Source organism: Coccomyxa subellipsoidea (genome assembly GCF_000258705.1).
Source record: "Coccomyxa subellipsoidea C-169, whole genome shotgun sequence".
NCBI classification, from domain to species: domain Eukaryota; kingdom Viridiplantae; phylum Chlorophyta; class Trebouxiophyceae; family Coccomyxaceae; genus Coccomyxa; species Coccomyxa subellipsoidea.
The window spans coordinates 1,327,775-1,350,828 of NW_005178035.1; the positions used below are offsets into that span (position 1 = coordinate 1,327,775).

At 52.8% G+C, this 23,054-nt stretch overlaps 2 protein-coding genes across 2 annotated transcripts; one reads left to right on the forward strand and one right to left on the reverse strand.

Annotated features, from left to right (window-relative positions):
* Nucleotides 1-379: 379 nt before the first annotated feature.
* On the reverse strand, nucleotides 380-20,183 carry COCSUDRAFT_63567 (hypothetical protein; the record flags this gene model as incomplete). Its single annotated transcript, XM_005647697.1, has 45 exons — nucleotides 380-584; nucleotides 1,085-1,171; nucleotides 1,567-1,709; nucleotides 1,991-2,118; nucleotides 2,660-2,816; nucleotides 3,097-3,156; nucleotides 3,572-3,772; nucleotides 4,113-4,231; nucleotides 4,607-4,745; nucleotides 4,990-5,096; nucleotides 5,420-5,647; nucleotides 5,924-6,113; nucleotides 6,322-6,445; nucleotides 6,577-6,714; nucleotides 6,845-7,137; nucleotides 7,375-7,464; nucleotides 7,818-7,932; nucleotides 8,361-8,561; nucleotides 8,849-9,015; nucleotides 9,343-9,514; nucleotides 9,834-10,105; nucleotides 10,313-10,450; nucleotides 10,608-10,847; nucleotides 11,048-11,196; nucleotides 11,456-11,699; nucleotides 12,008-12,179; nucleotides 12,487-12,726; nucleotides 13,017-13,162; nucleotides 13,413-13,592; nucleotides 13,859-14,065; nucleotides 14,289-14,636; nucleotides 14,732-14,848; nucleotides 15,090-15,261; nucleotides 15,638-15,777; nucleotides 16,067-16,326; nucleotides 16,692-16,968; nucleotides 17,197-17,295; nucleotides 17,556-17,726; nucleotides 17,967-18,101; nucleotides 18,364-18,486; nucleotides 18,871-19,020; nucleotides 19,163-19,286; nucleotides 19,534-19,759; nucleotides 19,875-19,978; nucleotides 20,071-20,183. 45 exons carry the CDS (start codon nucleotides 20,181-20,183, stop codon nucleotides 380-382), a joined length of 7,611 nt encoding a protein of 2,536 aa, XP_005647754.1.
* Nucleotides 20,184-20,926: 743 nt separating this feature from the next.
* COCSUDRAFT_23829 (hypothetical protein) lies at nucleotides 20,927-22,888 on the forward strand (the record flags this gene model as incomplete). The annotated part of the gene is made up of 6 exons (XM_005647698.1): nucleotides 20,927-21,247; nucleotides 21,351-21,537; nucleotides 21,661-21,795; nucleotides 21,931-22,103; nucleotides 22,413-22,543; nucleotides 22,696-22,888. Coding segments are annotated over exons 1-6 (1,026 nt in total), but the record flags the coding sequence as incomplete, so codon positions are not given.
* Nucleotides 22,889-23,054: the final 166 nt, after the last annotated feature.

Genomic DNA, 23,054 nt, shown 5'->3' on the forward strand with positions numbered 1-23,054 from the left:
CGTCAGCACCAGCTCAATCGCCCACCCTGCAGCAGCGACTCGATCTGATGACCTTTGCAAGGGCATGGACACATGCATTACTAGAGTTAAGTATTTGGTCAAGGTGCGTGCATGTATGCCTGGCCTTGACAGATCCATATGACTCTGTTTTTCACACCAAGACATAAGATTGTAAGTGTTTAGTGCAATGTCATCCTCTTTTTAGTGAGAGGACTGGGGGCATCCCCAAAAAGGGCAAGGAGCCATGTCAGCCCATGACAATTGATGCCGGAGGCGCGCCTGCTTGATTGTCCGAGGCGCGCGGGAGGAGGTCGTTGTGGTGCAAAAGTGCAAAATATCTTTCTCATCTTGACTTGTATTTCAAAATCGAGTGCAGTGTTTAGTCTCTGGGCGCGCCTGCTCGGTTGTCCGGCTCGCGTGGCAGCAAGTCCACAAGCAGGCGCAGGGCGGACGACTGGATGGCGTCGTTGGGGGCGGCCAGCGCGCGGCCCAGCTCCGGCCGCAGCTCGTCCAGGAGGCCCGGCAGGGACGCCGCACGCCGCCGAAGACTGTCCAACGCCAGCACCCGGAAGAGGCCCGCCGTGCTGCGCAGCCGCCACACGGTATATGTTATAATAGCCGCCACTGGCTATGCTTGTCAACCAAAAAATAGTCGGTTTCATTTCCGACAGCCAATTCAACGTCCGCAAGGCAGACGCACCTCTGTATCCTCACCCAACTAGCACAAACCCTCCTCCTGAAACGGGAATGCACAGACCTGCTAAATCAGCCGTGCTGAGCAGCAGAACTGGCCTGATTGTAAAAGACCATGGATGCCATCAGACTGATTTTGGATTGCAATGACATGCCCAGGCTACAACATTGACAGGCCAAGGGAATCTTGCAAGAGCTATACTTCACAGTAAGAACATGGTGAAAACATGGACCTGCACCGACTGCCGGGGGCAGACCTGCTTCCCAATTCAAGGTCTATTCGCTGTGTGAATGGAGGCCTATGTTCAACACCATCTGAGGGGTGCACGCTGGAGGTGACACGTAGCTGAATCCTGGCATGCCAGGTCAGCTTTGCAAGAGGTGGATGCACCTGTTGAAGGCGCCCACTAGCTGGCTCTGCAGCGCGTCCACGATCGGCGCATGGAATGCACTGAGCCGCTCCACAGCAAACAGAGCCCTGCAGATAATACATTTACTCAGCATTCAGCCACACAATAGTCATCCCTCATCAACACCAGATAATGTCCTACAGTAGAGGATATGGGTTTTCAACTGCACTAAGTCAGCAACAAAAAAATATTGAGATTCAAGGTATGCAGGGACGCCTGTCCCATGCTGGTCTCGGGAACTCATCTTGAAGCAAGTTGAGCTTATATAGGTGTTCTTCCCAGATAGTAGAATTGCTTACTCATGGTACATCTTACAATCTTACTTTGCTGACTGGATTGGGCCAAATGGGAGAATCTAATATTGAGAGCATGCAGGTATGCCTTTCCACACGCTGGTCTTGAACCCTCACACTAGCAAATTTTCCCTACAAAAGCATTGTGACACTATGGTAGAAAGTCTTACGCGTCCGGGCGGCTGTTGAACACGCCGATGAGTGTGCCGCGCACATCGCTCTGCAGCTGCGAGGCAATTAATCCCAGGGCAGCCTGGACGTCAGCGCCAAGCCGCTCCAATTGGCGCAGCAGCAGCCCCGCCGTCTCCCCGGCCTGCACAGCCCAGTGTCTGATTTTAGGGATTTTGGCTGCAAGCCAATGTGGCTGTGGAGCTATCACTACTTGGATTGGCTGAAGCAACAAAGGCAACAGACAAAGGATATAAGAACAGTCTTCCCCCAGATTAGTATTCGTTAGGCAATTCAGCGAAATGTGGCTTCTCGCAACTGTGAATACTTTCTTGAAGCCTTTCGGTGGCTTCCAAGAGGACGGTTCAGGGTCGCCAAGAGGCCACAGCAAACATTCTAGAAGCCAATCTGGCTGTTTGAAGCCACAAAAAGGAAGCCTGCCTGCGTCACAAAGCGCTGCCCGCCATTGGCGCCCAGCGCGTCAACCGCCCTCCTCGCCAGCTCCTTCCCCCGCGGCCCAGCCAGCACCGCCTTCGCCTGGCCGTACAGCAGCCCTGCGCATGCAGAAATTGATCAAGCAAGCAATCTAATCAGCTGTAGCTATCAGATGAGCTTGCAAGGAACACATCAGGACTGGCCACGGGATCATATTTTGGAATATGCCTGGTACGCACTCGCGCATGCAATCTACCCTGCAGTAGCTGCAAAAGGGGCTTGCAAGGATTCATGAGGGCCGCTGAACTGGCCACAAAAGCACCTCCTGTAATGTGCCTGGCAGCCTCTTGCTTGCTCGCAACTCCGTGGGAGTTATAGTGTGCATGCCAGTTTGTGTACTCTTCCTTCGTGACCAAAAGCACTGACAGAGAGTGGAACTGTATATCCAGGATTACTCTCTGCCACTGCAATGATCACACAGGGAGGGTTGCATGAAGTGCGCATGCACAGTACAACTCTTATGCTCTTCTCCAAACTGAATTCCTGCCTCACCATCAACGCACCCTACCCAAATGTACAATCAGACGCCATGTGCCAGTCAAGCTTGCAGAATGGTGCAAGAAAGGGACATTCTGATCAAGAAACAGCGGCCGCGCGCACCGGCAGCTAATATGCGGAGGCCGAAGGTGCGCTGGTCTGCGATGAGCTTTGGCAGGCGCCCCTTGGGCCCCTTGGATGCCTGAGGCCCCCCGGCGGCCACATGAAGGGCTATGGCGTCCCCCGGCGGGGGGACCGTCTGCCACCGCGCGATGAAGACCTGATGGCACGCACAAATGGCAATTAATAATATATAGATATACAAAATCTCGATATTGGGCCAAATGATCTTGTTATGTTGCACGATGCACACTTGATGACATGCACGCATGGAGAAATGCTCCCAAAAATTTCAGTTTTGGGCAAACAAATCCTGTGGATGCCGCCAAATTAACTTCTTATCTGTAAAATGTCACGTTGAGCGCTGGCTTTGAGAATCAGAGTCAGGTATCAGATCAGCCTTGAGCTGGCTGAAGGGATGCAATGGGGTTGACTGACACCTTGAGCAGGCTGAAATTATTGCGCTGCACTGCCCCCTCCTCGTGAAACGCGGCCCTCACCTGCACCACACGATATGGACTCAGTGCAGATACAATAATAGGAAAAATGCATGTGCGCTTGCCTGTCCAGCATGTGCTCAATTGTATGTGACCTACATTTTCACACACAAGCAGCCATCTAAATCTGAGGTTCATGAACAGAGTATGAGTTTTTGGGCTGGTGCCCTGTGCTGCATCCCTCTGCCTCTTTGCCCTCTGCCTCTTTGCTTTGCCTCCAAGCCTTGCTGTGCTCTCACACCACATGCCCAGATAACCTTGTAGATCAGGGATGACCACAAATATTGCGCTCCACTGGAGCTGGGTCATAGTCACTGCAGCCCAAGAGTATCATGGACCACTGGAGCTGGGTCATAGTCACTGCAGCCCAAGAGTATCATGGACAATGAAAAAAATTGGCATGAATTAGAATGCGCACCAGGTAGTTCATGAGGGTGGGTGCAGCGCCGCCCCTGGGAGGCACAGGGAACAGGGCAGGCCAGCCCAGGAAGGTGACACAGGCGTCCAGCAGGAAATAGTGGATGCCCACTTCTTCTGGCTTCTCCACATCGCCAATCAGAGCGTCCACCATTACAGGGAACCACTCTGCTGCAAAGCGACCGAATATCGATGGATGCCCCTGCAGCCAACCAACACTCTCCTGATTATTATGTATGTCCTTTTTTCCAACCTTCCAAGTTCCCAATACCTACTGTTTATTATGAATGTTAACCCTGCCAGAGGCAAGGTGCACGTGCAGACAAGCTGCGTGTCAAGGCTGCGAAAACTCCAACCCACGTTCCCAACTCCCTTCCGAATTGCAACAACTTTGGTACATGCAAGTGCCTCTCCCTGCTGCTCAGCCACACAACAGCCCTCAAAAGAAAAGGAAGCTATAACCAGCGGTGTTTTGCAGTGTTGTGGGCGGGAGCGAAGCAGAAACAAGCCTGGAGAGCAGGGTCTGTTGCAGTCCTGGCGACATGCCGTTTGTCCACATGAAGGACGGCCTTGGTCAGAAACAGGCGGACGTAGTGGGGCACCGATGTATCAGACACTGCGCTGTGTAGGAGCGCCATCCAGGCTGGCATGCCCTGCCCGCCTGCATAGCAGATCACAAGAATAGGCCTGTATGCTCACGATTGAAGGCGTGTAATAAAAAAACAATGCTCTCTATATGCTGGCTGGCGGGGGGCAGCACAAACTCTGAGCACGTGCCTTCGGTTGATGGGTCTTGCTTGGATCTGGCGAGTCCAACATGGAATATGCGTATGGCAGCCTTTATCTGCAGTTTGCCTTCAGACGCAACTTGCCTCTGAGAGTGTGCGTGTGATTACACCAGCAATAATTATTCTTTACTCTGGCCTCCAGCAAACACAGCGAGACACAGAAACATGAAATCATGCGCTCCTCGAGATGGTTGACAATCTCTAACCCTGGACATCTTCCTTTAACAGAGCGAGATTTATTCACTTACCTGGTTGCCACAAGGTGGCGGCCTTCTCTATGAGCTTGACCAGGGGCAGCATGCAGGGGCTGCTATCCAGCTCATCTTCGCAGGTCAGGGGTTCATCGCCAGCTGGTTTTAGAGACGGGGCGCTCTCCAGCAGCTCATCCTGCGCAGAACCAGATTTTGTCATGCAAACCTTGTCTAAAGCATGGGATGGTTTGACAATCTACTGCCCCTGTGAGCAGCTACAATTGCCTTTTGTCTAGATAATGATGATCAGGACATGCCCTGTATGTGCCACTCCCTGCCCGCACCCATGCACACACCAGTACATGCCAAGAAATTGCTGACAAGAAAGAAGTCGAGTATTTTATATTGTGCAAAAGATTCCATAAGGCAGTGTGTTTCACCTGGAAAGTGTCATCATTGAAGTTCGCGGCACCGCCCAAGGAGGCTCTGTATGCTCCCCCCATGTTGTCACTGGGCTTTGTCTCATTGGCATCCTTAATCTCCTCTCCTGCACGTGTAAGAAAGTCGAACAATCCACACTTGTCAATCGAAGCCATGCATGCATGGTGCTGGACAGCTAGAGCTACCGCTACATGCATGCGCGGATGCCTCGCTGCAAAGCATCATTCTCAAGGCGCAACTCAGTCAATTTCAGTGACTGTGCTGAAGTCAGAAAGTTAAGGAGCTGCTATGCTGTGGAAAATACTGCCGCCATGCACCTGAACATCATGGATTAAGAAGACGTGATGTAATGATAATAAAAAAATAAATAAAATAAATAATTTTTAATAATAATAATAATCATAATTAATGCTAGATTGATGCTCGCACCAAGAGAGTATTGTGAGGAGTTGAGCTTGTCAGTGAGGGACGCCGTCGCAGACAGGCTGCTGAGCGTGCCAAGCGTGCTCTGCGTGGAACCTGCCCGGTCAGTGCGCAGCTGCCGCTCGACTGCCTGGATGCTGCCCAGCGCGCGCCTGGCCTGCTGCCCGCGGCTTCCCTCCAGCTGCACTGGAAACTGCAGCGCTTGATCCACATCAAGCAACCGCGGCCACGGCCCTGCGTCGGAATTTGCATTTGTGTGAGAACCCTTCAGCTGCCTCAATCCATTTCAAAGCTTGAAGCTGAAAGCTCGATGCATGTGATGGACTCCCATGTCTCTCCATGTTAATCCATGAAGCTTCCTTGTTTGTTGGATGCAAAGAATCTCAACGGCTTTCACAGCAGTCCAAAGAATTGGATTTACAATGTAGTACTTTATCGAAAAGGAGTCTTGATTGGGGCTGATCTGGAAAGATGGTATGAGAAGCCTGCAGAAAGGATGTGAAGGCCCACCTGCAGGGTCGGCTGTCTTTCCAGGGGGCTTGAGGGGGTTGGCAAAGAGGCTCTCCTTGTCCTGGGTGGCAGCGATGCAGCCTGCAGCTGTGGCGAACGCAGCAGAGCGTGCAGAACGGGCAGCAGGCTCCAATGAATTATCAGATACACTCAACTCCCGGACGTCCTTCATGGCCCAGATTGTCACATCCTGCATGCCAAATTTATGAGTAAAGGCCCGCCCTTCACGCACCTTTGCTACTTTGCTACGCATGCTGTGATTGGGTGCCCCCTTCAGAGGCCATCTAGTTAATGACGACAAGAGGAATACAGATGACCATGAACATGCAAGGGACCTCTTGCATGTGGCATGCAGACCTTGCTATGTAAGTCCGAAGCATGAGGGAGGAAATCAGCACCTTGTTGCCTCCAATAGAGGCCAGGACGTGCTCCTTGATGTCCACAGGAGGAACGGCTGCATAGATGTGCTGCAGGACGTAGTGCGCAGCTTCACGTGCATACAGGCCAGCCTCCTCATCTCCCCTGCACAGTCACAATGACAATTAGCATGTATCACCTTTTGACTCATGGTCTCTGCTTGAAGACGAGGAATAATTTGGCCAGAAGATTGGGAAGAGATGCACTGTGAGGGTAGCAGAGAAGGCAGCACTCACAGGAGCCCAGGTGCAGAGGTGGGTGCCCGAGAGAGGATGTCCCTCAGGCGAGGTGCGCGCTCTGTCAGGTAGGCCTTCTGGAATGCCAGCGGGGCAAAGCGCAGCGCAGGCAGCAGAACATGGTGCAGCATCGCCCTCCTGCAAGACAACCACTTCCCATTATCAAAAATTTGCAGTATTAAATTGTCGTGACACCCTAAGTGCCTCATTTGAGCCCGACAAAGTACAGTTTTAATTGAAGTGCACGAGGTCCCCAAATGAAGCAAACGGCATACTCATGATAACATTGGTATATGTGGGGGCGTGCCTAATGTCCAGGAAGTGTAGCGTGCCGCCGGGCGCCTCAAAGACAAAGCCCCACGCAAAGTTCAGCAGCGCGGTCGCCTGCGCTTCTGACCTGCCCCCATCATCCGGTGATGCTTGGCCATGTACTCCTGGCAACTGGGCAGTCCTGGTGCTCTTCCAGGGAGCAGCAGCAATGAGCGCCAGGCGCGTCTCAAGGCTGCTCTGCCTAGTGTGGCCCCGGGCCGTGCCCATCTCGCGCAGCACTGGCAGCAGAGCCTGCAGTCATGGAGCCACGCAGCAATGAAACTCAAGCTGCACTTACCGCGCGTTGCTCACCCATGCATTATCATAATAAGGACGGCCGGATGAACACCGCAAGTACGGGGCATAGCGACTTGTTTCCTAGCCCGGCGGTTATCTGTCATTTATGGCTAAAGCCAACAGCCTCCCAAGAACACAAATCGCCAGTGCGCCTTAAAACACGAGACAACATAATGATGGGCAGGTGCTCACCTCCAGGAAGGCCTCGACGCGCGTGCCGCTCTCGGCAGCCGCCACAGCGGCGTCCAGCATGGCGAGCAGCTGCGCGGCGTAGTCTGTGGCCTGCACAACAATGAATACATCCTTACAATACCATTTGGATTTTCAGACATTACAGATCAGGGCTCGCAGTCGGTGAACGGACACTATATCCAATTTTGCCAAGATTTTGATGAGTGGGAAGCTGTGGAACACTAAATCAGCCCAGTGTCGGCTGGTACGGTGTGATCTCTCACTAGATACATACAAAGAAGATGCAGTCTGAGATTTTTAGTGCCTGCATGGAGCAAAGTGTGGCAGTGAAATTTCCAGTAACTACATTGAAATTGAAGGCAAGGATTTTTCAGTGCCTGCGTGGAAGCGCGTGGCAGCTCCCAGGAAGTTGCGGGGAACAGGTCGGTGGCGATGCCTTCCACTGCGTCCAGCACGCGACGCGCATTGTCGGCCGGCAGCGCCAGAAACGGCGCCAGCAGCCGCAGCGCCTCCGTGCGCGCCTGCGTCACCCGCGACTGCTGCTCCGCGTTGCCGCCCCTGTCGCGCGTGAAGACAAATTCAACACCATGTCTTCTAATAAGAGAGGCACAGACAATGAGACGAGCAAGTAAACGCTTGCGCGGTGACGTGCTCATCAAAGCCTGAAGGAAGCAGCTCAAAAAGGTGGTTTTCAGCTCCTAGGAAACTAAGCGCTTGAGAAGAATACCTCTTGTGTTGCCGTCTTGACCAAGCAGTCCAGTGCATTATACAGGGAATTTTAAACCAGGTGGATTTAGGTTTCTGTGCCTTATAGGAATGAAAGGTCAAACATGGAAGGAAGAGTATGCCTCGTGTTGAGGATGGTGAGATAGCCGTCCAGCAGAAAGCACCGGTCTGAGGATATAGAAGGCAGTAGACAAAAGATTCTGGATCGAACCAGTCTTCATCCCCAGCAGCATGGAAGAGGTAAGGGGCAAGCGAACCACCTGGTGTTGAGTATGGTGAGGTAGCCGTCCAGCAGGAAGCAGGAGGCCTGCTGCGCGGGCGACAACACCAGAGAAGAGTCCATCTCCAGCAGCTGGCGCAGCAGTCGCAGGAACGCCATCCTACGCTCGGACGAGGCCGCGCCCTCCGCCAGCATCGGCCGAAGCCGCGGCAGCGCCGGCAGCAGCTGCCCCAAGAATGACCTGCGACACCACCACTCTCAATACTCAACCCCACTCGTTTTTCTGAACATCATCTGAAGGCACTCAAGGTATCTTGTGGAAGTGGGATTCTCGCGTAAGGTCTTTCAGTTGTTTCCTTTTGTTTATGCAGCACAAGGACTGCAAGAGGCCCACTCTCTGGTCAGTTCCCTGGTCATCCTCAAGACAAATCCCTTTGCTGAGACTCCGTCCTGCTTTAGATTTGTTGCGTGCAATCTCTACTGTGTGGTGCATGCAGAATTTAGTTCTGAGTTCTAAAGCGCAAGCACCTGGCTCGGGGGTCCAGGCGGCCGGCCACGTGGCCGCGCAGCAGCGCCTCCAGCGTGCCGGACAGGATGCGCTCGGCCGTGTCGGCAGCGCCACGCGCGTCGGCGCCCAGCTCCTCGCAGAGCGGCTCACACACCGTGGCCGCATTCCAAAGCACCCAGCTGTGTACCTGTTCAGCATGCTCATATTGCATCTTACCATATCACGTTCTTATCAATATCTCCTCCTTTTCCCTTCTTTCAACCGTGAAGAGCGCTACCTTGCAGGTGGTTGACAGGTTGTTGCAACGCATGTGGCCCTTTGGACTGGAACATGCATGCGAAATTGATTAAGTCCATGCTTCTGTTGTCACCACAATAATGCAGTCATCAATTCCTGCCAAGCAAAGATCATGTAGAGTCCAGAAGATCACTGGCGATATTGGGGATTAGCGCCTATCAAAGCAAGTTGCGAGCCAGCCCTGCATCGAGAGAATTTGTCTGGGTTGGGCACTTACCGCTCTGCGGAAGCTCTCATAGAAGGCAGCGCCTGTGCTGGGGTCGAGGACCTTGTCCAGAAGGGCGCTCGTGGGCAAGCCCAGGCGGATAGCAAGGTTCAACGCTCCCTCCATCACCGGCCGCTGCTTGGGCAAGAGACTCGCCGCTGAGCGGCTTGCAGTGTCCAGCAACCTGCATGTCATTGTTCAAACATTTTTCTTGATGTTCTCGCTTAAATTCTTTATCTGAAGGCAACTGCTCCTGATATGCTCGTGATATGCTCCTGATATGCTCGGCCTATCAAAAGCACAGAAAAGCTTGATGACACCCTTGTTTATGCTTTCTTTTTCTGTACACAGCACAACCTGAAGGCAGCTGCACCCCTACTGCTCAGTGTCTCAAAAAACGAGCATGCATTGCACCTTGAAGTTGTCACTCAAAGGTCAATTATTCATATGTCAAAGATTTAAATGTCAAAGGAGGAGGTGGCAGCAGGAGGCAGGAGGCTCACAGCTCGGGCAGAGAGGACTTGACATCTGTCGGCAGCAGCTTTGGGTCAAGGCTTGCATCCAGCTCTGCCAGGAGGGTGAGGCCTCTCAGCCACGCCACCGAGTCTGGCCGGTCACTGCTGAACATCTCCAGGGCGCTCTGATTAGCGCTGCTCGCTGCGCGCCCCTTGGCCTTCTGTTGTAGCAGGGGAAATTGGGACAGATTTCCTGCCAGGGCAGGCTTCAGTGCGAGTAGCAGCACCTTGTCCTTTTTGGATGCCACCTCCAGGATACCCTGTGCCAGATACAGCAACACTAATGAGTCATGCATGGGTCATGCCAGATAAGAATAGAGTTCAACAGCACTGGAAGCTTCTACTGTGCCAGGAGAGCCTTTGAAGAATGTCAGCTGTCATGTGTTTTGGGTATCTATAGACATCTGGGTTTGCAGGGAAGAAAGAGGGAAGGGTAGATGATGTAAAAAACGCAAGAGAGCGCTTACTCTGGCCTCTGCAGCAAACTTGCGGGCTGTTTCATCCTCTGAGGGCGGTATGCCCAGGCTGTGTGGGGACAGCAGAGCGGCCAGCAGGAAGTGGTGGAGCCCTGATGAGTCCTGACTGATGACCTCTTCTCCAACAACCTGCGGCTTCAAACAAAAAGATATTCATCTCAACAACACATCCTCTCTGTTTCCTACTCAAGGGATATATTTCCGGCTATCCTTAATAGGCTAGCTCTAGATACCCCTGCAAGTCCTGAGATGAAGGATACGCAGAGATTGGAAAAATGCAGCTCACCAGCTTCAAGAAGGCAAGGGCTCTGCTGGCGAGTCGCTGCCCCTCCTTCTCAGCACCAGCAAACTTGCTGCCGCTTTTTGGTGCGCCGCTGTCATGCAGCAGGTCGAAGTACTGCTCCAGTGCAGCCACCACATGCAAGCTCTTGGCCTTTGATCGACTGCTGGGGAGTGATAGCGTCTCGGGAAGCAAGAAGCCTTGCTCCATGCCCCACACTGCCCAGTGCAACCGCCCTTCTAGTTCCTGCAACCAGCCATGCCATGCATGTTGCTATTGAGCACAGTCACATCATAATAATCATCAGCATCATCATTACATGCTTCTTTTCACACAGGCATGCTGCGCAAGTCACAATCAATGCTTTTGAAACGTGGCACAGCCTTTGCGGCTTCTGAAAACGATGCCATAGAGTGTCTTCTGTGAAGCAGGCATGATGGGCACACCTGCAGCCAGCGCTTCATCTGCATGCCGCCCACGCTCGGCACAGGCGATGACATGGTGACGAACTCCTGAGCCATCTGCTGCTCGGTCTTGGCCTCGCTTGCCACATGCGCCGCCACCCATGCCGCTGATGCGCTCAGTTTCTTTCCATCTGCAAACACACAAAATTCCTCAAATACAAGCAGATCCACAAATGGCTGCCACACCTCAATACCATATCCAAGTCTATTATTTCCTACAGTCAGAGATCGCTGCAAAGCAAGAACAGGTGACGGCAGGCAATATGGTTATGTGATTGCAGGCCGTATAGGTGTATTAGTCTGCAACAGCGTGTGCCGCACAGACGACGCGCGGTAAAGGATTATAAAGTCACACTTCACGGCCATTGCAAGCACACTCGCAAGCCAGACACAGCACAGTGGAAGCCAGATTAAAGGTGGTCATGCCTTCAGCTGCTGCATCAGCCAGTTGGAGTGTGGCCAGGTGCTTGTGCAGCCACATGGCGTGGCCTCTGAAGAAGCGCTGTCGAGCGGCAGTCAGCGGCCACAGCCAGGCCAGGAAGCTGGACAGATCAGGCAGGCCCGGCCTCGCCGCCTTGCTAACCCTTAGCTTGTCCACCACCCGGGGGCGCTTGTACATCGCCCTCACCAGCTCCTTATAACCCCACAAGCAATCAATATCAACCATCAAGGCATGCAATGCTATGCCCAAACACAAACATGGGCACACCTATCCTACGGTCTTAATGGCACTTTTGCTGTGATTACGGCGACCACATCTACGAGTTGTTTTCCTCACCAGTAGCACAGCGTTGATGGATGAAAGCACAACGACTTTTTTGCCAGGTGGCTAGGAGTCTCAACCAAATTCATCACCAATGCAATGTCTGTACAAATGGCTGTCAGGTCTCCGGTAGCATTTCGTCACAATTCACTCTACAAATTTAACCATGTGCCGGGCACCTGCATGGCCTCGGCAGCCTGCTGGCGCGTGCCGGTGCCGGCAGGGTCGGCCTCGGCGGCTCGGAGCGCTAGGACCACCTGCTGCAGCGCCTGCAGCATGTATTCGTCCGCCAAATCTGGCTCCCTCGCCAGAGCAGCAGCGCACTGCTTCAGCGCCAGGCTCGCCCCCAGTCTGCAAGTCATGGGAACTTTCAGCCGCGCAAGCAAAACAATAAGCTCACGTGTGCGGGGTGACACTGCGAGTGAGACCACTAAAGCATGCCACCGAACACAAGCATGAAGATGATGTGGCATGTTAAGAAGCCCAGGATAGTGGATAAACTTCAATATTTGAATCTCTGGCAAGGAAGGCCCTTCTGTGCCAGCTTCAATATCCCAGACATGGGCGATATACCCACCATTCTACTCACGACAATTTGGTGAGGAACAATTGCTCCATGGGAAGAAGCCATGGAATAAAGCTTTATTGGAAGAATCACCTCTGGTAGGGTTCGGGGTGAGCGAGACGGTCAAAGAGCCGGCGCAGCAGGGAGGCCGCATTGAGATTGCCGCCGGCACCGGCTCGGCCCGGCTCGGCGGGCGCGGCGGGGATGTGCTTGGCAGACCAGACCAGAAATTCTCGTGTCGCAGTTGCGCACAGCTCGCGCAACGCGCCGTTCTGGCTGTCCGCGAGGCCCTCCAGAATTGCATCCAGCAGCGCCATTGTCTCGGCCGCCTCCCTGTGACCGCAGATGACCTGATCATCAGCCTTGCCAATTACAACTAATCTATCGGTTCATTTTGCAACATTGAAACCTCCATCCCTGAGCAACTCAGGAATAGCTGCTCTTGTAGCTGAAGCTCGCATCCTCATAGATCATGGCAATGTTTTTCCAGTGAAAGGTTTTCACTGTGTCGGACACTCGCACACAGAAATATCGCCAGAGCAAAGCATCACATGCACATTTTATGGGGCCTGCAAGATAATCTAAATAGGAAAGGGTCTAGTCAGACAGGGAACGGGGCACACCTACGGGCGGCGCGGGTGAACCAGTGCACGAGGGACATGACGAGCGGCTCAAACAGCTGGCGCGCCACCGGCTCGGCCCCGGCCGCCAGCCGCAACGCGACTGGTAACGCGCGCGACAGGATGCCATGGAACGCCGTCGGACGCGCCTGGAAGCAGAGTCACCGCATGCCTTCAATTTTCCGAAGAGGAATTACTACTGTTACACGCATTTTCTGCCAAGAGGCCAGGTGCATCTGCAGAAAAGCTGCAATTCTAGGCTGTCAGAATCTTATTCCTTGATGAACACGCCAAATCCAAGCAAGACACAATCCACCATGAACATGGTGCGCAGCATTAAACCTTTCAAAGTATTAAGGTAAGAGTCGCTGGCATTCCTTGGAATTGCTTGCATGCAACGTCATATAGTTCATTGCATGACTGCATGCGGGGTGCGCATGCCTGGAAGTCCTCAGCCGCGTCGCGGCTCATGGGCCGGCGCGCGTTGGTGCCCACCATCCACAGAATCGCTGCGTGCAGAAACTCGCACGCTGCCACCCTTGTCGCGCGCTCAGCGCTCCTCTCCGCCAGCTCAGCCGCCTAATCACAGAAATATTGATTGTTTTGAGATTTTGCTTAATATCAGTTGACCTTCGATATCAGACGTTGTCACGTGTGCCGTGCGGGCACAGCTGCATGCACGGCAAAGAGGTGGTATAGTCTGATGTGTCGAATGGGTGGTCCCATGATCCCCGTGATACACTGGCACAGCTGCTCGTCGCAAGCCATGGAGTTATGGTTCTGCTCTTCTGTTGCATGCACATTACTTTGACTGTGAATATGGTTCTGGTTTCCCAGCGACTCACCAGCGGCAAGATGGTGTCCAGCCACAGCACAGGCTCCTCCAGCCCGGGCAGGGCCGCTCTGATGCCGATCTTGTCCTGTGGGTCCCAGCGGCGGCTGGTTACGGCGTTTGCGTGGCCCGGCTTTGTCGGCGCCAGCACCAGAGCATCTGCCGCTCCCCCCAACCTCCCCAGCCATGCCTGGATCTTTGGCTGCAGCGCTGCCAACCCCTGCAATATTCGTGCACCGTTCATGCCTGTTTTTGAGCTCTCTTGCCATTCACAAAGGGGTCCCCGTGGCAGAAGAGTACACATTCGCATGCAAGGCCCCAGATGTTGGTCTTGTAGCAGCTCCAAAACTGCCACAACCAAACATTTCTACAGGAGGCACATATAGGTAACACAGTGGAGCATGCCAGAGAATTGCATGTAAGAGCAATTACATGAAATGCACCTGGAAGCGGGCGAGATGTGTGCGTTTGGCAGCCGTCTCGGCCTCGTCGCGGATCCGTTTAAAGGCCTCCTTGGCGGCTGCATCCCCTTCATCCGCGTCACCCTTCCCATCGGCTTCGCTCCCCTCCGCCGCGTCATCGCCCCCCGGCGAAGCCCCTTGCACGGGCAGCTCCGAGGCGCTGATGGGCAGCAGGTATGGCTCCAACAGGGGTACTATCGCCGGCGCGAGCTCATCGAGCGTTGACTTTGACCGGCCCTCCAGCCGCTCCAATGCGCGGAGTGCGGTGGCGGCCAGAGGCGGATACTGCAGGCCCAGAGAAAGTGCTGCCTGTAGCGGGCCCAGCATCTCCTGCAAAAACAACAATCGCTTACACTCTGGTTCCTCCTTCTTTGGAAAAGGATTGATGGAACCGCTAATCCTCTCAAATGAGGGCTGTGCTGCACCGTGGGCCGGATGAGTGTGGGAGGCGCAGAGAGCAGTAGGTCCAGGACAGCGCTCAGCAGCTCGTCCCTGTAGCGCCTGGAGGCCACTGCCACCTCCCTCAGCCACTCTCCCACCACCTGCGCCCAGATGATGATGACGATACCACTTACGTATGATTGACAGCCTTCTCTGAACTGAGCTCACCGCAGCGTGCACCTGAATTCCAAATACTTGGGATCCCACGTTGTCGTCCAGAGGACATGTCCAGACATCAGCGCGACAAAATGCCTTGTAACAGAACACAGGGCATGCACTACTTGCTTGCAAGGATTGGAATGAGTGATTGTGTAAAGCAGGGAAGCGTGAAGCAAGATGTACCTGGCCATAGGCGATGTGGCCAGCGCTATCAGGGCTGCCTATTTCGTTCTGGCTAAATAGGCCGCCCTCCTCAGACAGGCGCAGGGCCACAGCCATCATGCGGTAGAAACCCGACAGCAGCGGCCTATTGGTGGCCCCTGCCATCACCTCCACTCCAAGGACATCTGCCCACCTGAAAGGCAAAGAAAAGCATCATATTACATAAATAATGTATTGCATGCTTTTCCTGCCATACTCGGTCGGAGCCAAGGTGCAGATGCACACAAGCTGCATGTGAAGCCTGCCCCTTATTGGACTTGCTAGATCCGAGCATCAGGTGATGATCAGAATAGCCACAAAAAGCAAATCCAAATGCAGGCGATACTTGATGTCCTCAAGGAGGGACTCCAACATGTTTGATGAGGACACCTGCGGTGCACTGCAGTGATTATTCTCTACATACTGAGTACAAGTATCAGTGATGTCGCAGCTGTGTTTCCATGCGTTGCTCTTGGAGAAACATCTAGGAGGTCAAAGATACTAGTAAGCAATATAGGGAGTGTGCGCACCCTCGGAACGGCTGGCCGCCGCACAGCGGCAGGAAGTCAGTCAGGAAGCCAGACAGGTTGAGGAACGCGCGCATGTCGGCCATGTTCTGCGGCCGCAGCCCGGCCCCAATGTCCGCCTGCACTGCCGAGCCCTCCTCTTCCTGTATTGGACGCCAATACGCCAATGCAATTGAGATAGTTTTATACCACACACTAAGACCAGGTATAAAATGCGCAAAACACGACAAAGATGGCTGATGAGAATGGGCTTGTCTGCAATATCGGAGCACGGAGGGGCTCAGAATATGTCAGGGACGCTATCTTCTCAGTATGCTGCGCTATAAGATTTGCACGGTTGCATGTGATGCAGAACCTGCCAAGTTGTTGCAGGGGCATAGTGGCCTATTGTTGTTAAGGACGATAAACGAAAACAGTGTAAAGCAGGAACACCTGATCTGTGATCTCCACTGGTGCAGCGTGGCTGTCTGGCGCCTCTGCCACATCAGCAGTCTGGTAGTATTCCAGGTCCAGGTTCCGCAGAGCGTCAAGTACAGCCGTCAGCAGCGCGTCGTACAGTGGCTGTGACCAACCGTGCACCTGGCCGTTTGTGGGAGCGCCCTGTTGAGGCAGCCCCTCTCCCTTGATCAGAGCCGCCCACAGCGGCAGGTATGCCTTCCAGGATGAGTCAGCATCCTTGCTGGCCGTGCCGCCTGACGCAAACATGCACACAGAACAAGCCTCACAACATGCCATATATATTCAACTCTGTTGCAATCCATTGGTGTGCTCCTGCGCAGGTGATTTGTGCAGGTGATGGCATTTCTTCCCACGTCCTGTCTTTTGGGAAATTAAATCGTCTAGTGCCCCAACAGACTGAGCCAGGTCTGTCCCTGCTCTTTCCATCCCTTGCTCTGCATGTTCAGTAAAAAAATGCATACGCAGAGGTCATTTGATACTCATGTAAAGTACAAGATTGCTCTAACTAGGGGTCACTGGATCCGCATGTTCGGCGACAGGTGCCCCACCTAGAGGTCATTGGACACCATACAGAGCAGAAGATTGCAAAGGACCTCACCTGGCTGTGGGGCCGAGGGTGCATCAGAGGGCTGGAGGGTGTGTGTGAGAAGGGAGGCCACAAGCCGCGGCAGCAGCCCTGTCAGCAGCGCCTGTTTTTGGGCGAGAGCGGCCAGAAGGCTGCACAGCGCTGTGTGCACCTGGACCTGCTGCTTGGGCCAGAGAGAGGGGTAGGCTCGGCTTGCTCGGCTGGCTATGTCCAGGCTCTGCTGCAGCGTCACCTCTGGAATGTGCTCTAGCTGCGCCATGATCTTGGACAGAGCTCTGAGGAGTGCCACCTGCGCGCGGCATGCCTTGCTTGCTCCCTTTGAGGAGAGCCAATCACGAGCCCCTAATTAATACTTCTTGCCCCTTTAGTAATGAAGTTGGCCCTTCAGAATTTATTTTGTTTCAGTAAGTCATTTGAATGAGGAGTCCATGTCTTCCTTGCCCTTATGCACAGCGCTGAATACAAGCCCTTTCATTGGCACCATTGACACCAGTGTTTTTTAGAGAAGGGGTCGTACATCATAGGTTGTGTTCTCTCCTGAGAAGACGTCACCGCCCTCAGTCATCGCTGACTTCTGCCCGAGGGGTGCCAGGTACTCCAGCAGCTTCTCCACCCCCTGCACACAAAAAAACCCCTTCCTATGAGTAATGCAGAGGATATACATCTATGATGAGTGCTGCAGATCTAGTAAATCAAGAAGTAGCACCCCCTGAGTAATGCAGCCAGATTACTGTATAACATGCATAAAATGCACTAGAGACATGGAAGAATGGAATCGAAATGCAGGGGACTCCACACTAACTAATTGACTTAGTTTAGAGTCCCCTGTTTAAAGGGGTGTTCAGGGATTTGTCATGTTGCTCTCCAGATTCCCACCTTGGTGCCGAAGTATTTCTTGGTGGCTGCAGCAAGCTCTCCAACGGCCTGCACTGCCACGGTGAGCTCCTTGCCCGAGGTCTTGGGATCCGTCAGCCGGTGGGTGAAGTACCCCAGTATGACGGCGTGCGTCTTCTGCTCTGCGCCCTCCTCGCACATGGCCTCCCCGAACTGCCAAATTGAAGTTCAAATTTGAATTCAACCTATCCTCACATAATGGCTTATAGTATGCCTCGTGCATCAGGGACGCATCCGAACACAGCAAGCACTTATGCAGATTTGCATGCAGTGACTGTGGCTAGTGCAGCACTTGATAACCCCAAAGCAAGAAGGTGTGGCATGGAGTCAGTCATGGACTCATGCAAGGCTCCACAAACAGAAAGTATGATCTGGATTTAAAACTGACTGTACCTCATGGAGAGCTGCAGTGATGGTGTCCTCAGCAGCTGCCCTGACATCCTTGTTGGAGTGGGTGGCCTTAAGAGAGGTCAGCGTCTCAAAGACCAGCCTTGCATTGGCTGTCAGCTGAACCCTGAATCGCCTTGTCTGCAGCAATTACCACACAATCTCACACCACTGAGACAAGTGTTCTTGCTGTTGCCTAATTTGCAAGCATTTTTGGGCCAGAGCAGTATTAGGCTTGACAGGTTCCTGACGGGCTGCAGACACATTGATATGAAGACTGCCTACAAGACCGATGAGCCTCTGGTGGCGCCCAACAGGTCTTCACAAAGATAATCTCATAATGTAAATATATATACATTATATCATCTCAGTGTTCAGAACCGGAAGGAAGAGTGTAGCTGACCTGTGTGATGACCATGCGCATGGCTGCCTTGAGCCCTTGGTACCTTTTAAGCCCATCCACACTTCTGATCGTCCTCAGAAAGTAGTCCCAGGCCACTGCATTGACCGCCTGCCCCTCATCCTCCTGTGCAAGACAATACTGCTATCATCATTGCACGCCTTTCCCAACCATAAGGATCAGGTGCGTCGCCGCAGCGTTATGACAGCCAGACATTGACATTCCCTTTGTCAGTGACAAGACCATCAATCAAGCAGCAGGCTGGTAACATCCACCCCCCCACCCATTCTGTGCGTCTCTCAATAGTTCACCAACTAGGAACTGGTCCTCAGGTAGGCACATGCTTGATCACTTTTGGTTCACACTTGTCTGTTAATATGCTTATTTTTCAATATCCCTTGTCTTTGTTAGTGCAGCACGATTTGGATGTGGGCAGGCCATATCTTGGAGGACCACTTTTGTTGGCATTACATGATACTGTGCGGATTGAGCAGGGAGCAAATGCATTACCTTGCAGGCGGCAAAAGCTGCAGACAGGCCGGCCAGAGCGCCGGCAGCCAGCCCTGCTTGGGCCTTGCCAGATCCAGAGATTCGGTCCAGCACTGAGCGGCACTCCTCCAGTAGCCAGCTGGGCTTGAACGCTCCCCCTCCAAAGGCATCCTGCAGCAGAATATTTCCTGACTCTCTTTGCAAAGACAGAGGTCAAAACTCTGCATAATGTCTTTCCGTCTGTTTGCTGACTGATTGACTGTAATTAATTGATGGATATCAAGATGGCCCGTGGTGTAAGATTGCGCTGTACCTCGGGTGATGCCTCCACAAGAAGGCCCAGCGATTCAAGGATGGCTGCCTTGACGGTCTCAGAGGCTTTTTTATCCCGCAGATACGTCCCCTGCAGCTGATCCGCCAGCGCGGCTGCCTTCCTCCTGCATACATTTGCGCCGCCTCAGCATGTTCCTTCTCCGTGCCAACCCCCCTGCTCGACTGGCCTGCCAACCTAACTCCTGCTTTCCAAGCATGCTCTAAGTGACACGGGCCAGTTGTGGGCTTCAGGAAACAGGGCAACTCCATGCCATTTGCATGTTATTTCTCGCTGGCGACCAGGTGTCACACTATTGTTACCTTTTTCACACATGGCAGGAGAGTTATAAAGGGTGGAAATTAGCCACCCACCCATCTGTGGTCCAGGGCCCTATTCGCAGCTCCAGGGCTGCTTGCAGTGGCAGCAGCGAGGCAGCTCGGCAGTAGTTGTCAATCTCTCGCCTAAACCCAAAGACAGCCACATCTTCGACCGCGACTGCCGCATACGCCCTGGCACGCTCTGCAGGTAGGCTGCGCAGGAAGCCGTCCAGCCACTTGTAGATTGCCTCCCTCACTTTTGCATGCCCATCTCGCTGACCTGTACATTGGAATGACAGATGTTGGCTCTCTTCAAGGGGAGATTTTGGTTCTGTGTTCTGTGATGATAGAAGGGACCCAATTTGAGATCAGGCCATAGCAGCCCTTTCACCCACCTTTGTGCTTGATGCTCTCTGCCACAAACGCTGGCAAACCCTCGGCTGAATCTAGAAGCACACTTGCCAGCAAGGCAACCTCATCCTCCGACTCGAACTTGCTCCTGCACAAGGTCGTGTTTAGATTTATACTTTAGAGTTTTGTATGATTGGCGATCCCAGATCATGATGTTTGAATAGTAGACAGGTGCAGTACCTCGCAAATTTCTCAAGAGCAGCCCATGCTTCTGGTGCCTCATCTGCCCTGTCCTTGGCAGCATCCTCCACCAGCTCCGCAAGCAAGGAGCGCAGTGCCGTTTGTGCACTCATATTGAGCTTGTTATGCGAGTTTCTTTGCTTCCTGCAGAGCAGACGCACCACAAAGGTTGACAGTGCAATACTGTGCACGATCTGGAAGCTACCATGACAGGCTCGGTTCGGCATGTGCATACTTATGATGCAAATCTGTTTTTCTTTCACGCGTCCCTACTGCGCCACGCGGGATTTGGCCCCAAAATAGGTGCACGTAACAAGAGCATGGACGACATCGGAAGTCCAAATCTAGGAAGATAAAACGTTGCGTAGACTCCAAAAGTCTTCTAACTTACCTTCAAAATTTGTGGGAACTCATGATCATCAAGGAAACACTTTCATGAAAAAGTAGATGCCGGCATTCGAGCATGCTTACATCGGCTGTGCATAATGGAGATCCGTGGATGCATCACTAGCTAGCTTGTAACATCAAGTATTAGGGTCATTTTTCGATGTCACAGAACTTTCATTACTGCTATCCTTTAATGTATGAGCGGATCAAGTTTTGTTTGTCGTCCATCAAGAAGGATCTGCGTCCCCTGGATGTGACCAACCACCGTCTAGTTTCACATTGCAGACTATCACTGAATATATGTCGATGTTATGACGGTTTGCAGGTCTCAAGAATAGACAGTCCTCCTTGATACATTCAGCATGTCATGCTTTGCTAAAAAGAACGCCGCATCCCAATGCCGGTGCGTTCCGGAAATGTGATTCATCCACAATCCATCAGCAAGTAGTCTTCTGCAATGACATACTAAGGCGTTCAAGTGGCAACTGAAAGGAGTTGTTCAGGAACAGTGTCTTGTCGAACTGGTCTCTGTGGACTTCAAAATATCAAAGTTGTCGATTGATTTTCATTGGCAACTTTGAACATGAACTTGGGGGCCCTCTCCTCGACACAGCAATGCTTAGGTCTTTCTAAAAGCAAATCTTCTCTAAAAACCAGGTCAGGGCCGTGTGGCGCAAGCCCCTGTGCCTCTGGCTGTGGGCATGGTTCCCTGCACCACAGAAGCAGTACCTGGAGGCTCCAAGGCTTGTCATCACGGAACAGATGCTCATTCGTACGACAGCAGACCAAGGTCTGGTTCCACTGCGGGATGCACGTTCTGGAATGGAATGCTTCCCACCCAGATCACTCAGATCATGGAATCCTTTCAGAGGGACGTGTGGGAAATTGTGCAGGCGACCTCATCGACATCCTTGTGCCAGCCTGCTAGCTTACAACCTCCCACGAGACAATGGGGCAACATAAGGAGAATTGCAATTGCGATGGTTCTTGCAGCGGTGATCTTGTACAGTCCTGCGCAAGCGCTTGCCAAAGCATGCTGCGAAGGCTCAGCAAGGCATGGCTTCTCAGGGGCAGTGCAGGGTGAGCATATGAGCATCTTGATCAACAGGCAGCACACTTGCTTTCTCGCTATAAGAAATGAAGAAAAAAATGGTCTTGCGCAAATGTCGAAAGGGCAGTCATGCAGCTCCATGTTCTGTGCAGGTCTGCTGGACTTTGCTCTGCACCTGGACAAGCACTTGAGCGCCATCATTGTGAAGCATGGAAGAGCGACTTACGCCATCCTCTGGGCCATTGTTTTCGCAGAGACAGGCCTTGTGCTGACTCCCTTCTTGCCAGGTCCAAGCCCATCCTTTTCTCAGGACCATCATTGTGATAATCTGTCAGGAGCAACCCCCTCTTCACCCTCCTTTTTTAGCCATCCAGAACCGGCAATGGCAGAGGCTGAAGTTTTCCTACGACCCTGGAGTGTAGGGGACTCTCTGTTGTTCGCCGCTGGAGCGTTTGCAGCATTGGGCTCACTCAATCTGTGGGCGGTGTGTGGCGTCTTCATCAGTGCTGCAATCATCGGCGATGCTGTCAACTATGCCATTGGCAACTACCTCGGTGGGTGCACTTCTGGTGCAATTATCAGCAGCCGAACTCCTGTCTTAGCTGGCTCGTATAGATGTGGCTTACCAGCTATTTGGCTCCAACATCCAGGCCATTTGGCTTTAGGGCATTCTTGACATGTTCAGACATGCGCCGGTGGTTGCATTGGCAAATATAAAAGCTCATGTGCCTTCTGCAGGGACAAAGGCGCTGGAGTCAAATATTGTGAAGAAGGTGAGGGACATGGAACAGTGTCTTCTTGCTTTGCTGCAGCTCGAGGATCGTCAGATGGGCCACAACTGTCTGAAAGTTGTCTCAACAAATGTGTGCACAGTATACAACAGTTCTATGTTCCTGGCATGCAGGAGTACATTGCCAAGACAGAGGCCTTCTACAGGAAGTATGGCGGCAAAACAGTTGTCCTGGCGCGCTTTGTGCCCATTGTACGAACCTTTGCACCGTTCGTGGCTGGCATTGGCAGCATGCCTTACAAAGAGTGCGCCCTTGCTTCCTATTTTCTACTCTTGAAAACCTACGTTTTGGAGTCCCTTCCTCCAGAGCAGATCTTAGGCCTGTAAGGCTGTCTCTATGTCTAATGACACTTGGGATCCAGTTCATGCGAAGAATTCATTGTGCTCGCATGCGCAGGTTCGGGGCTTACAATGTGGGAGGAGCGCTGTTGTGGACTGTACTGTTTGTGGGAGCCGGCTATTTCTTTGGCAACCTTGAGTTTGTGCAGCACAATTTCACCCTGGTTGTGCTGGCCATCGTGGCCGTCTCAGTGCTGCCAATTGTCTTTGAGGTCATTTCCGCGCAGCGAGAAGCTAAGAGAGACCAGTCTTCCTTCAAAGGGGGTGTGGTTGATGTGCCTGATGGACCAACACCATGAGTGTACTGTGCTCTCAGTTCATGCAATGCAATATTGTAATGTATATTATAGAATTTTGATTATGGCATCAGGACAGTATTGACACAGCTGTCTATTACATACAACACTTAGCTTGATG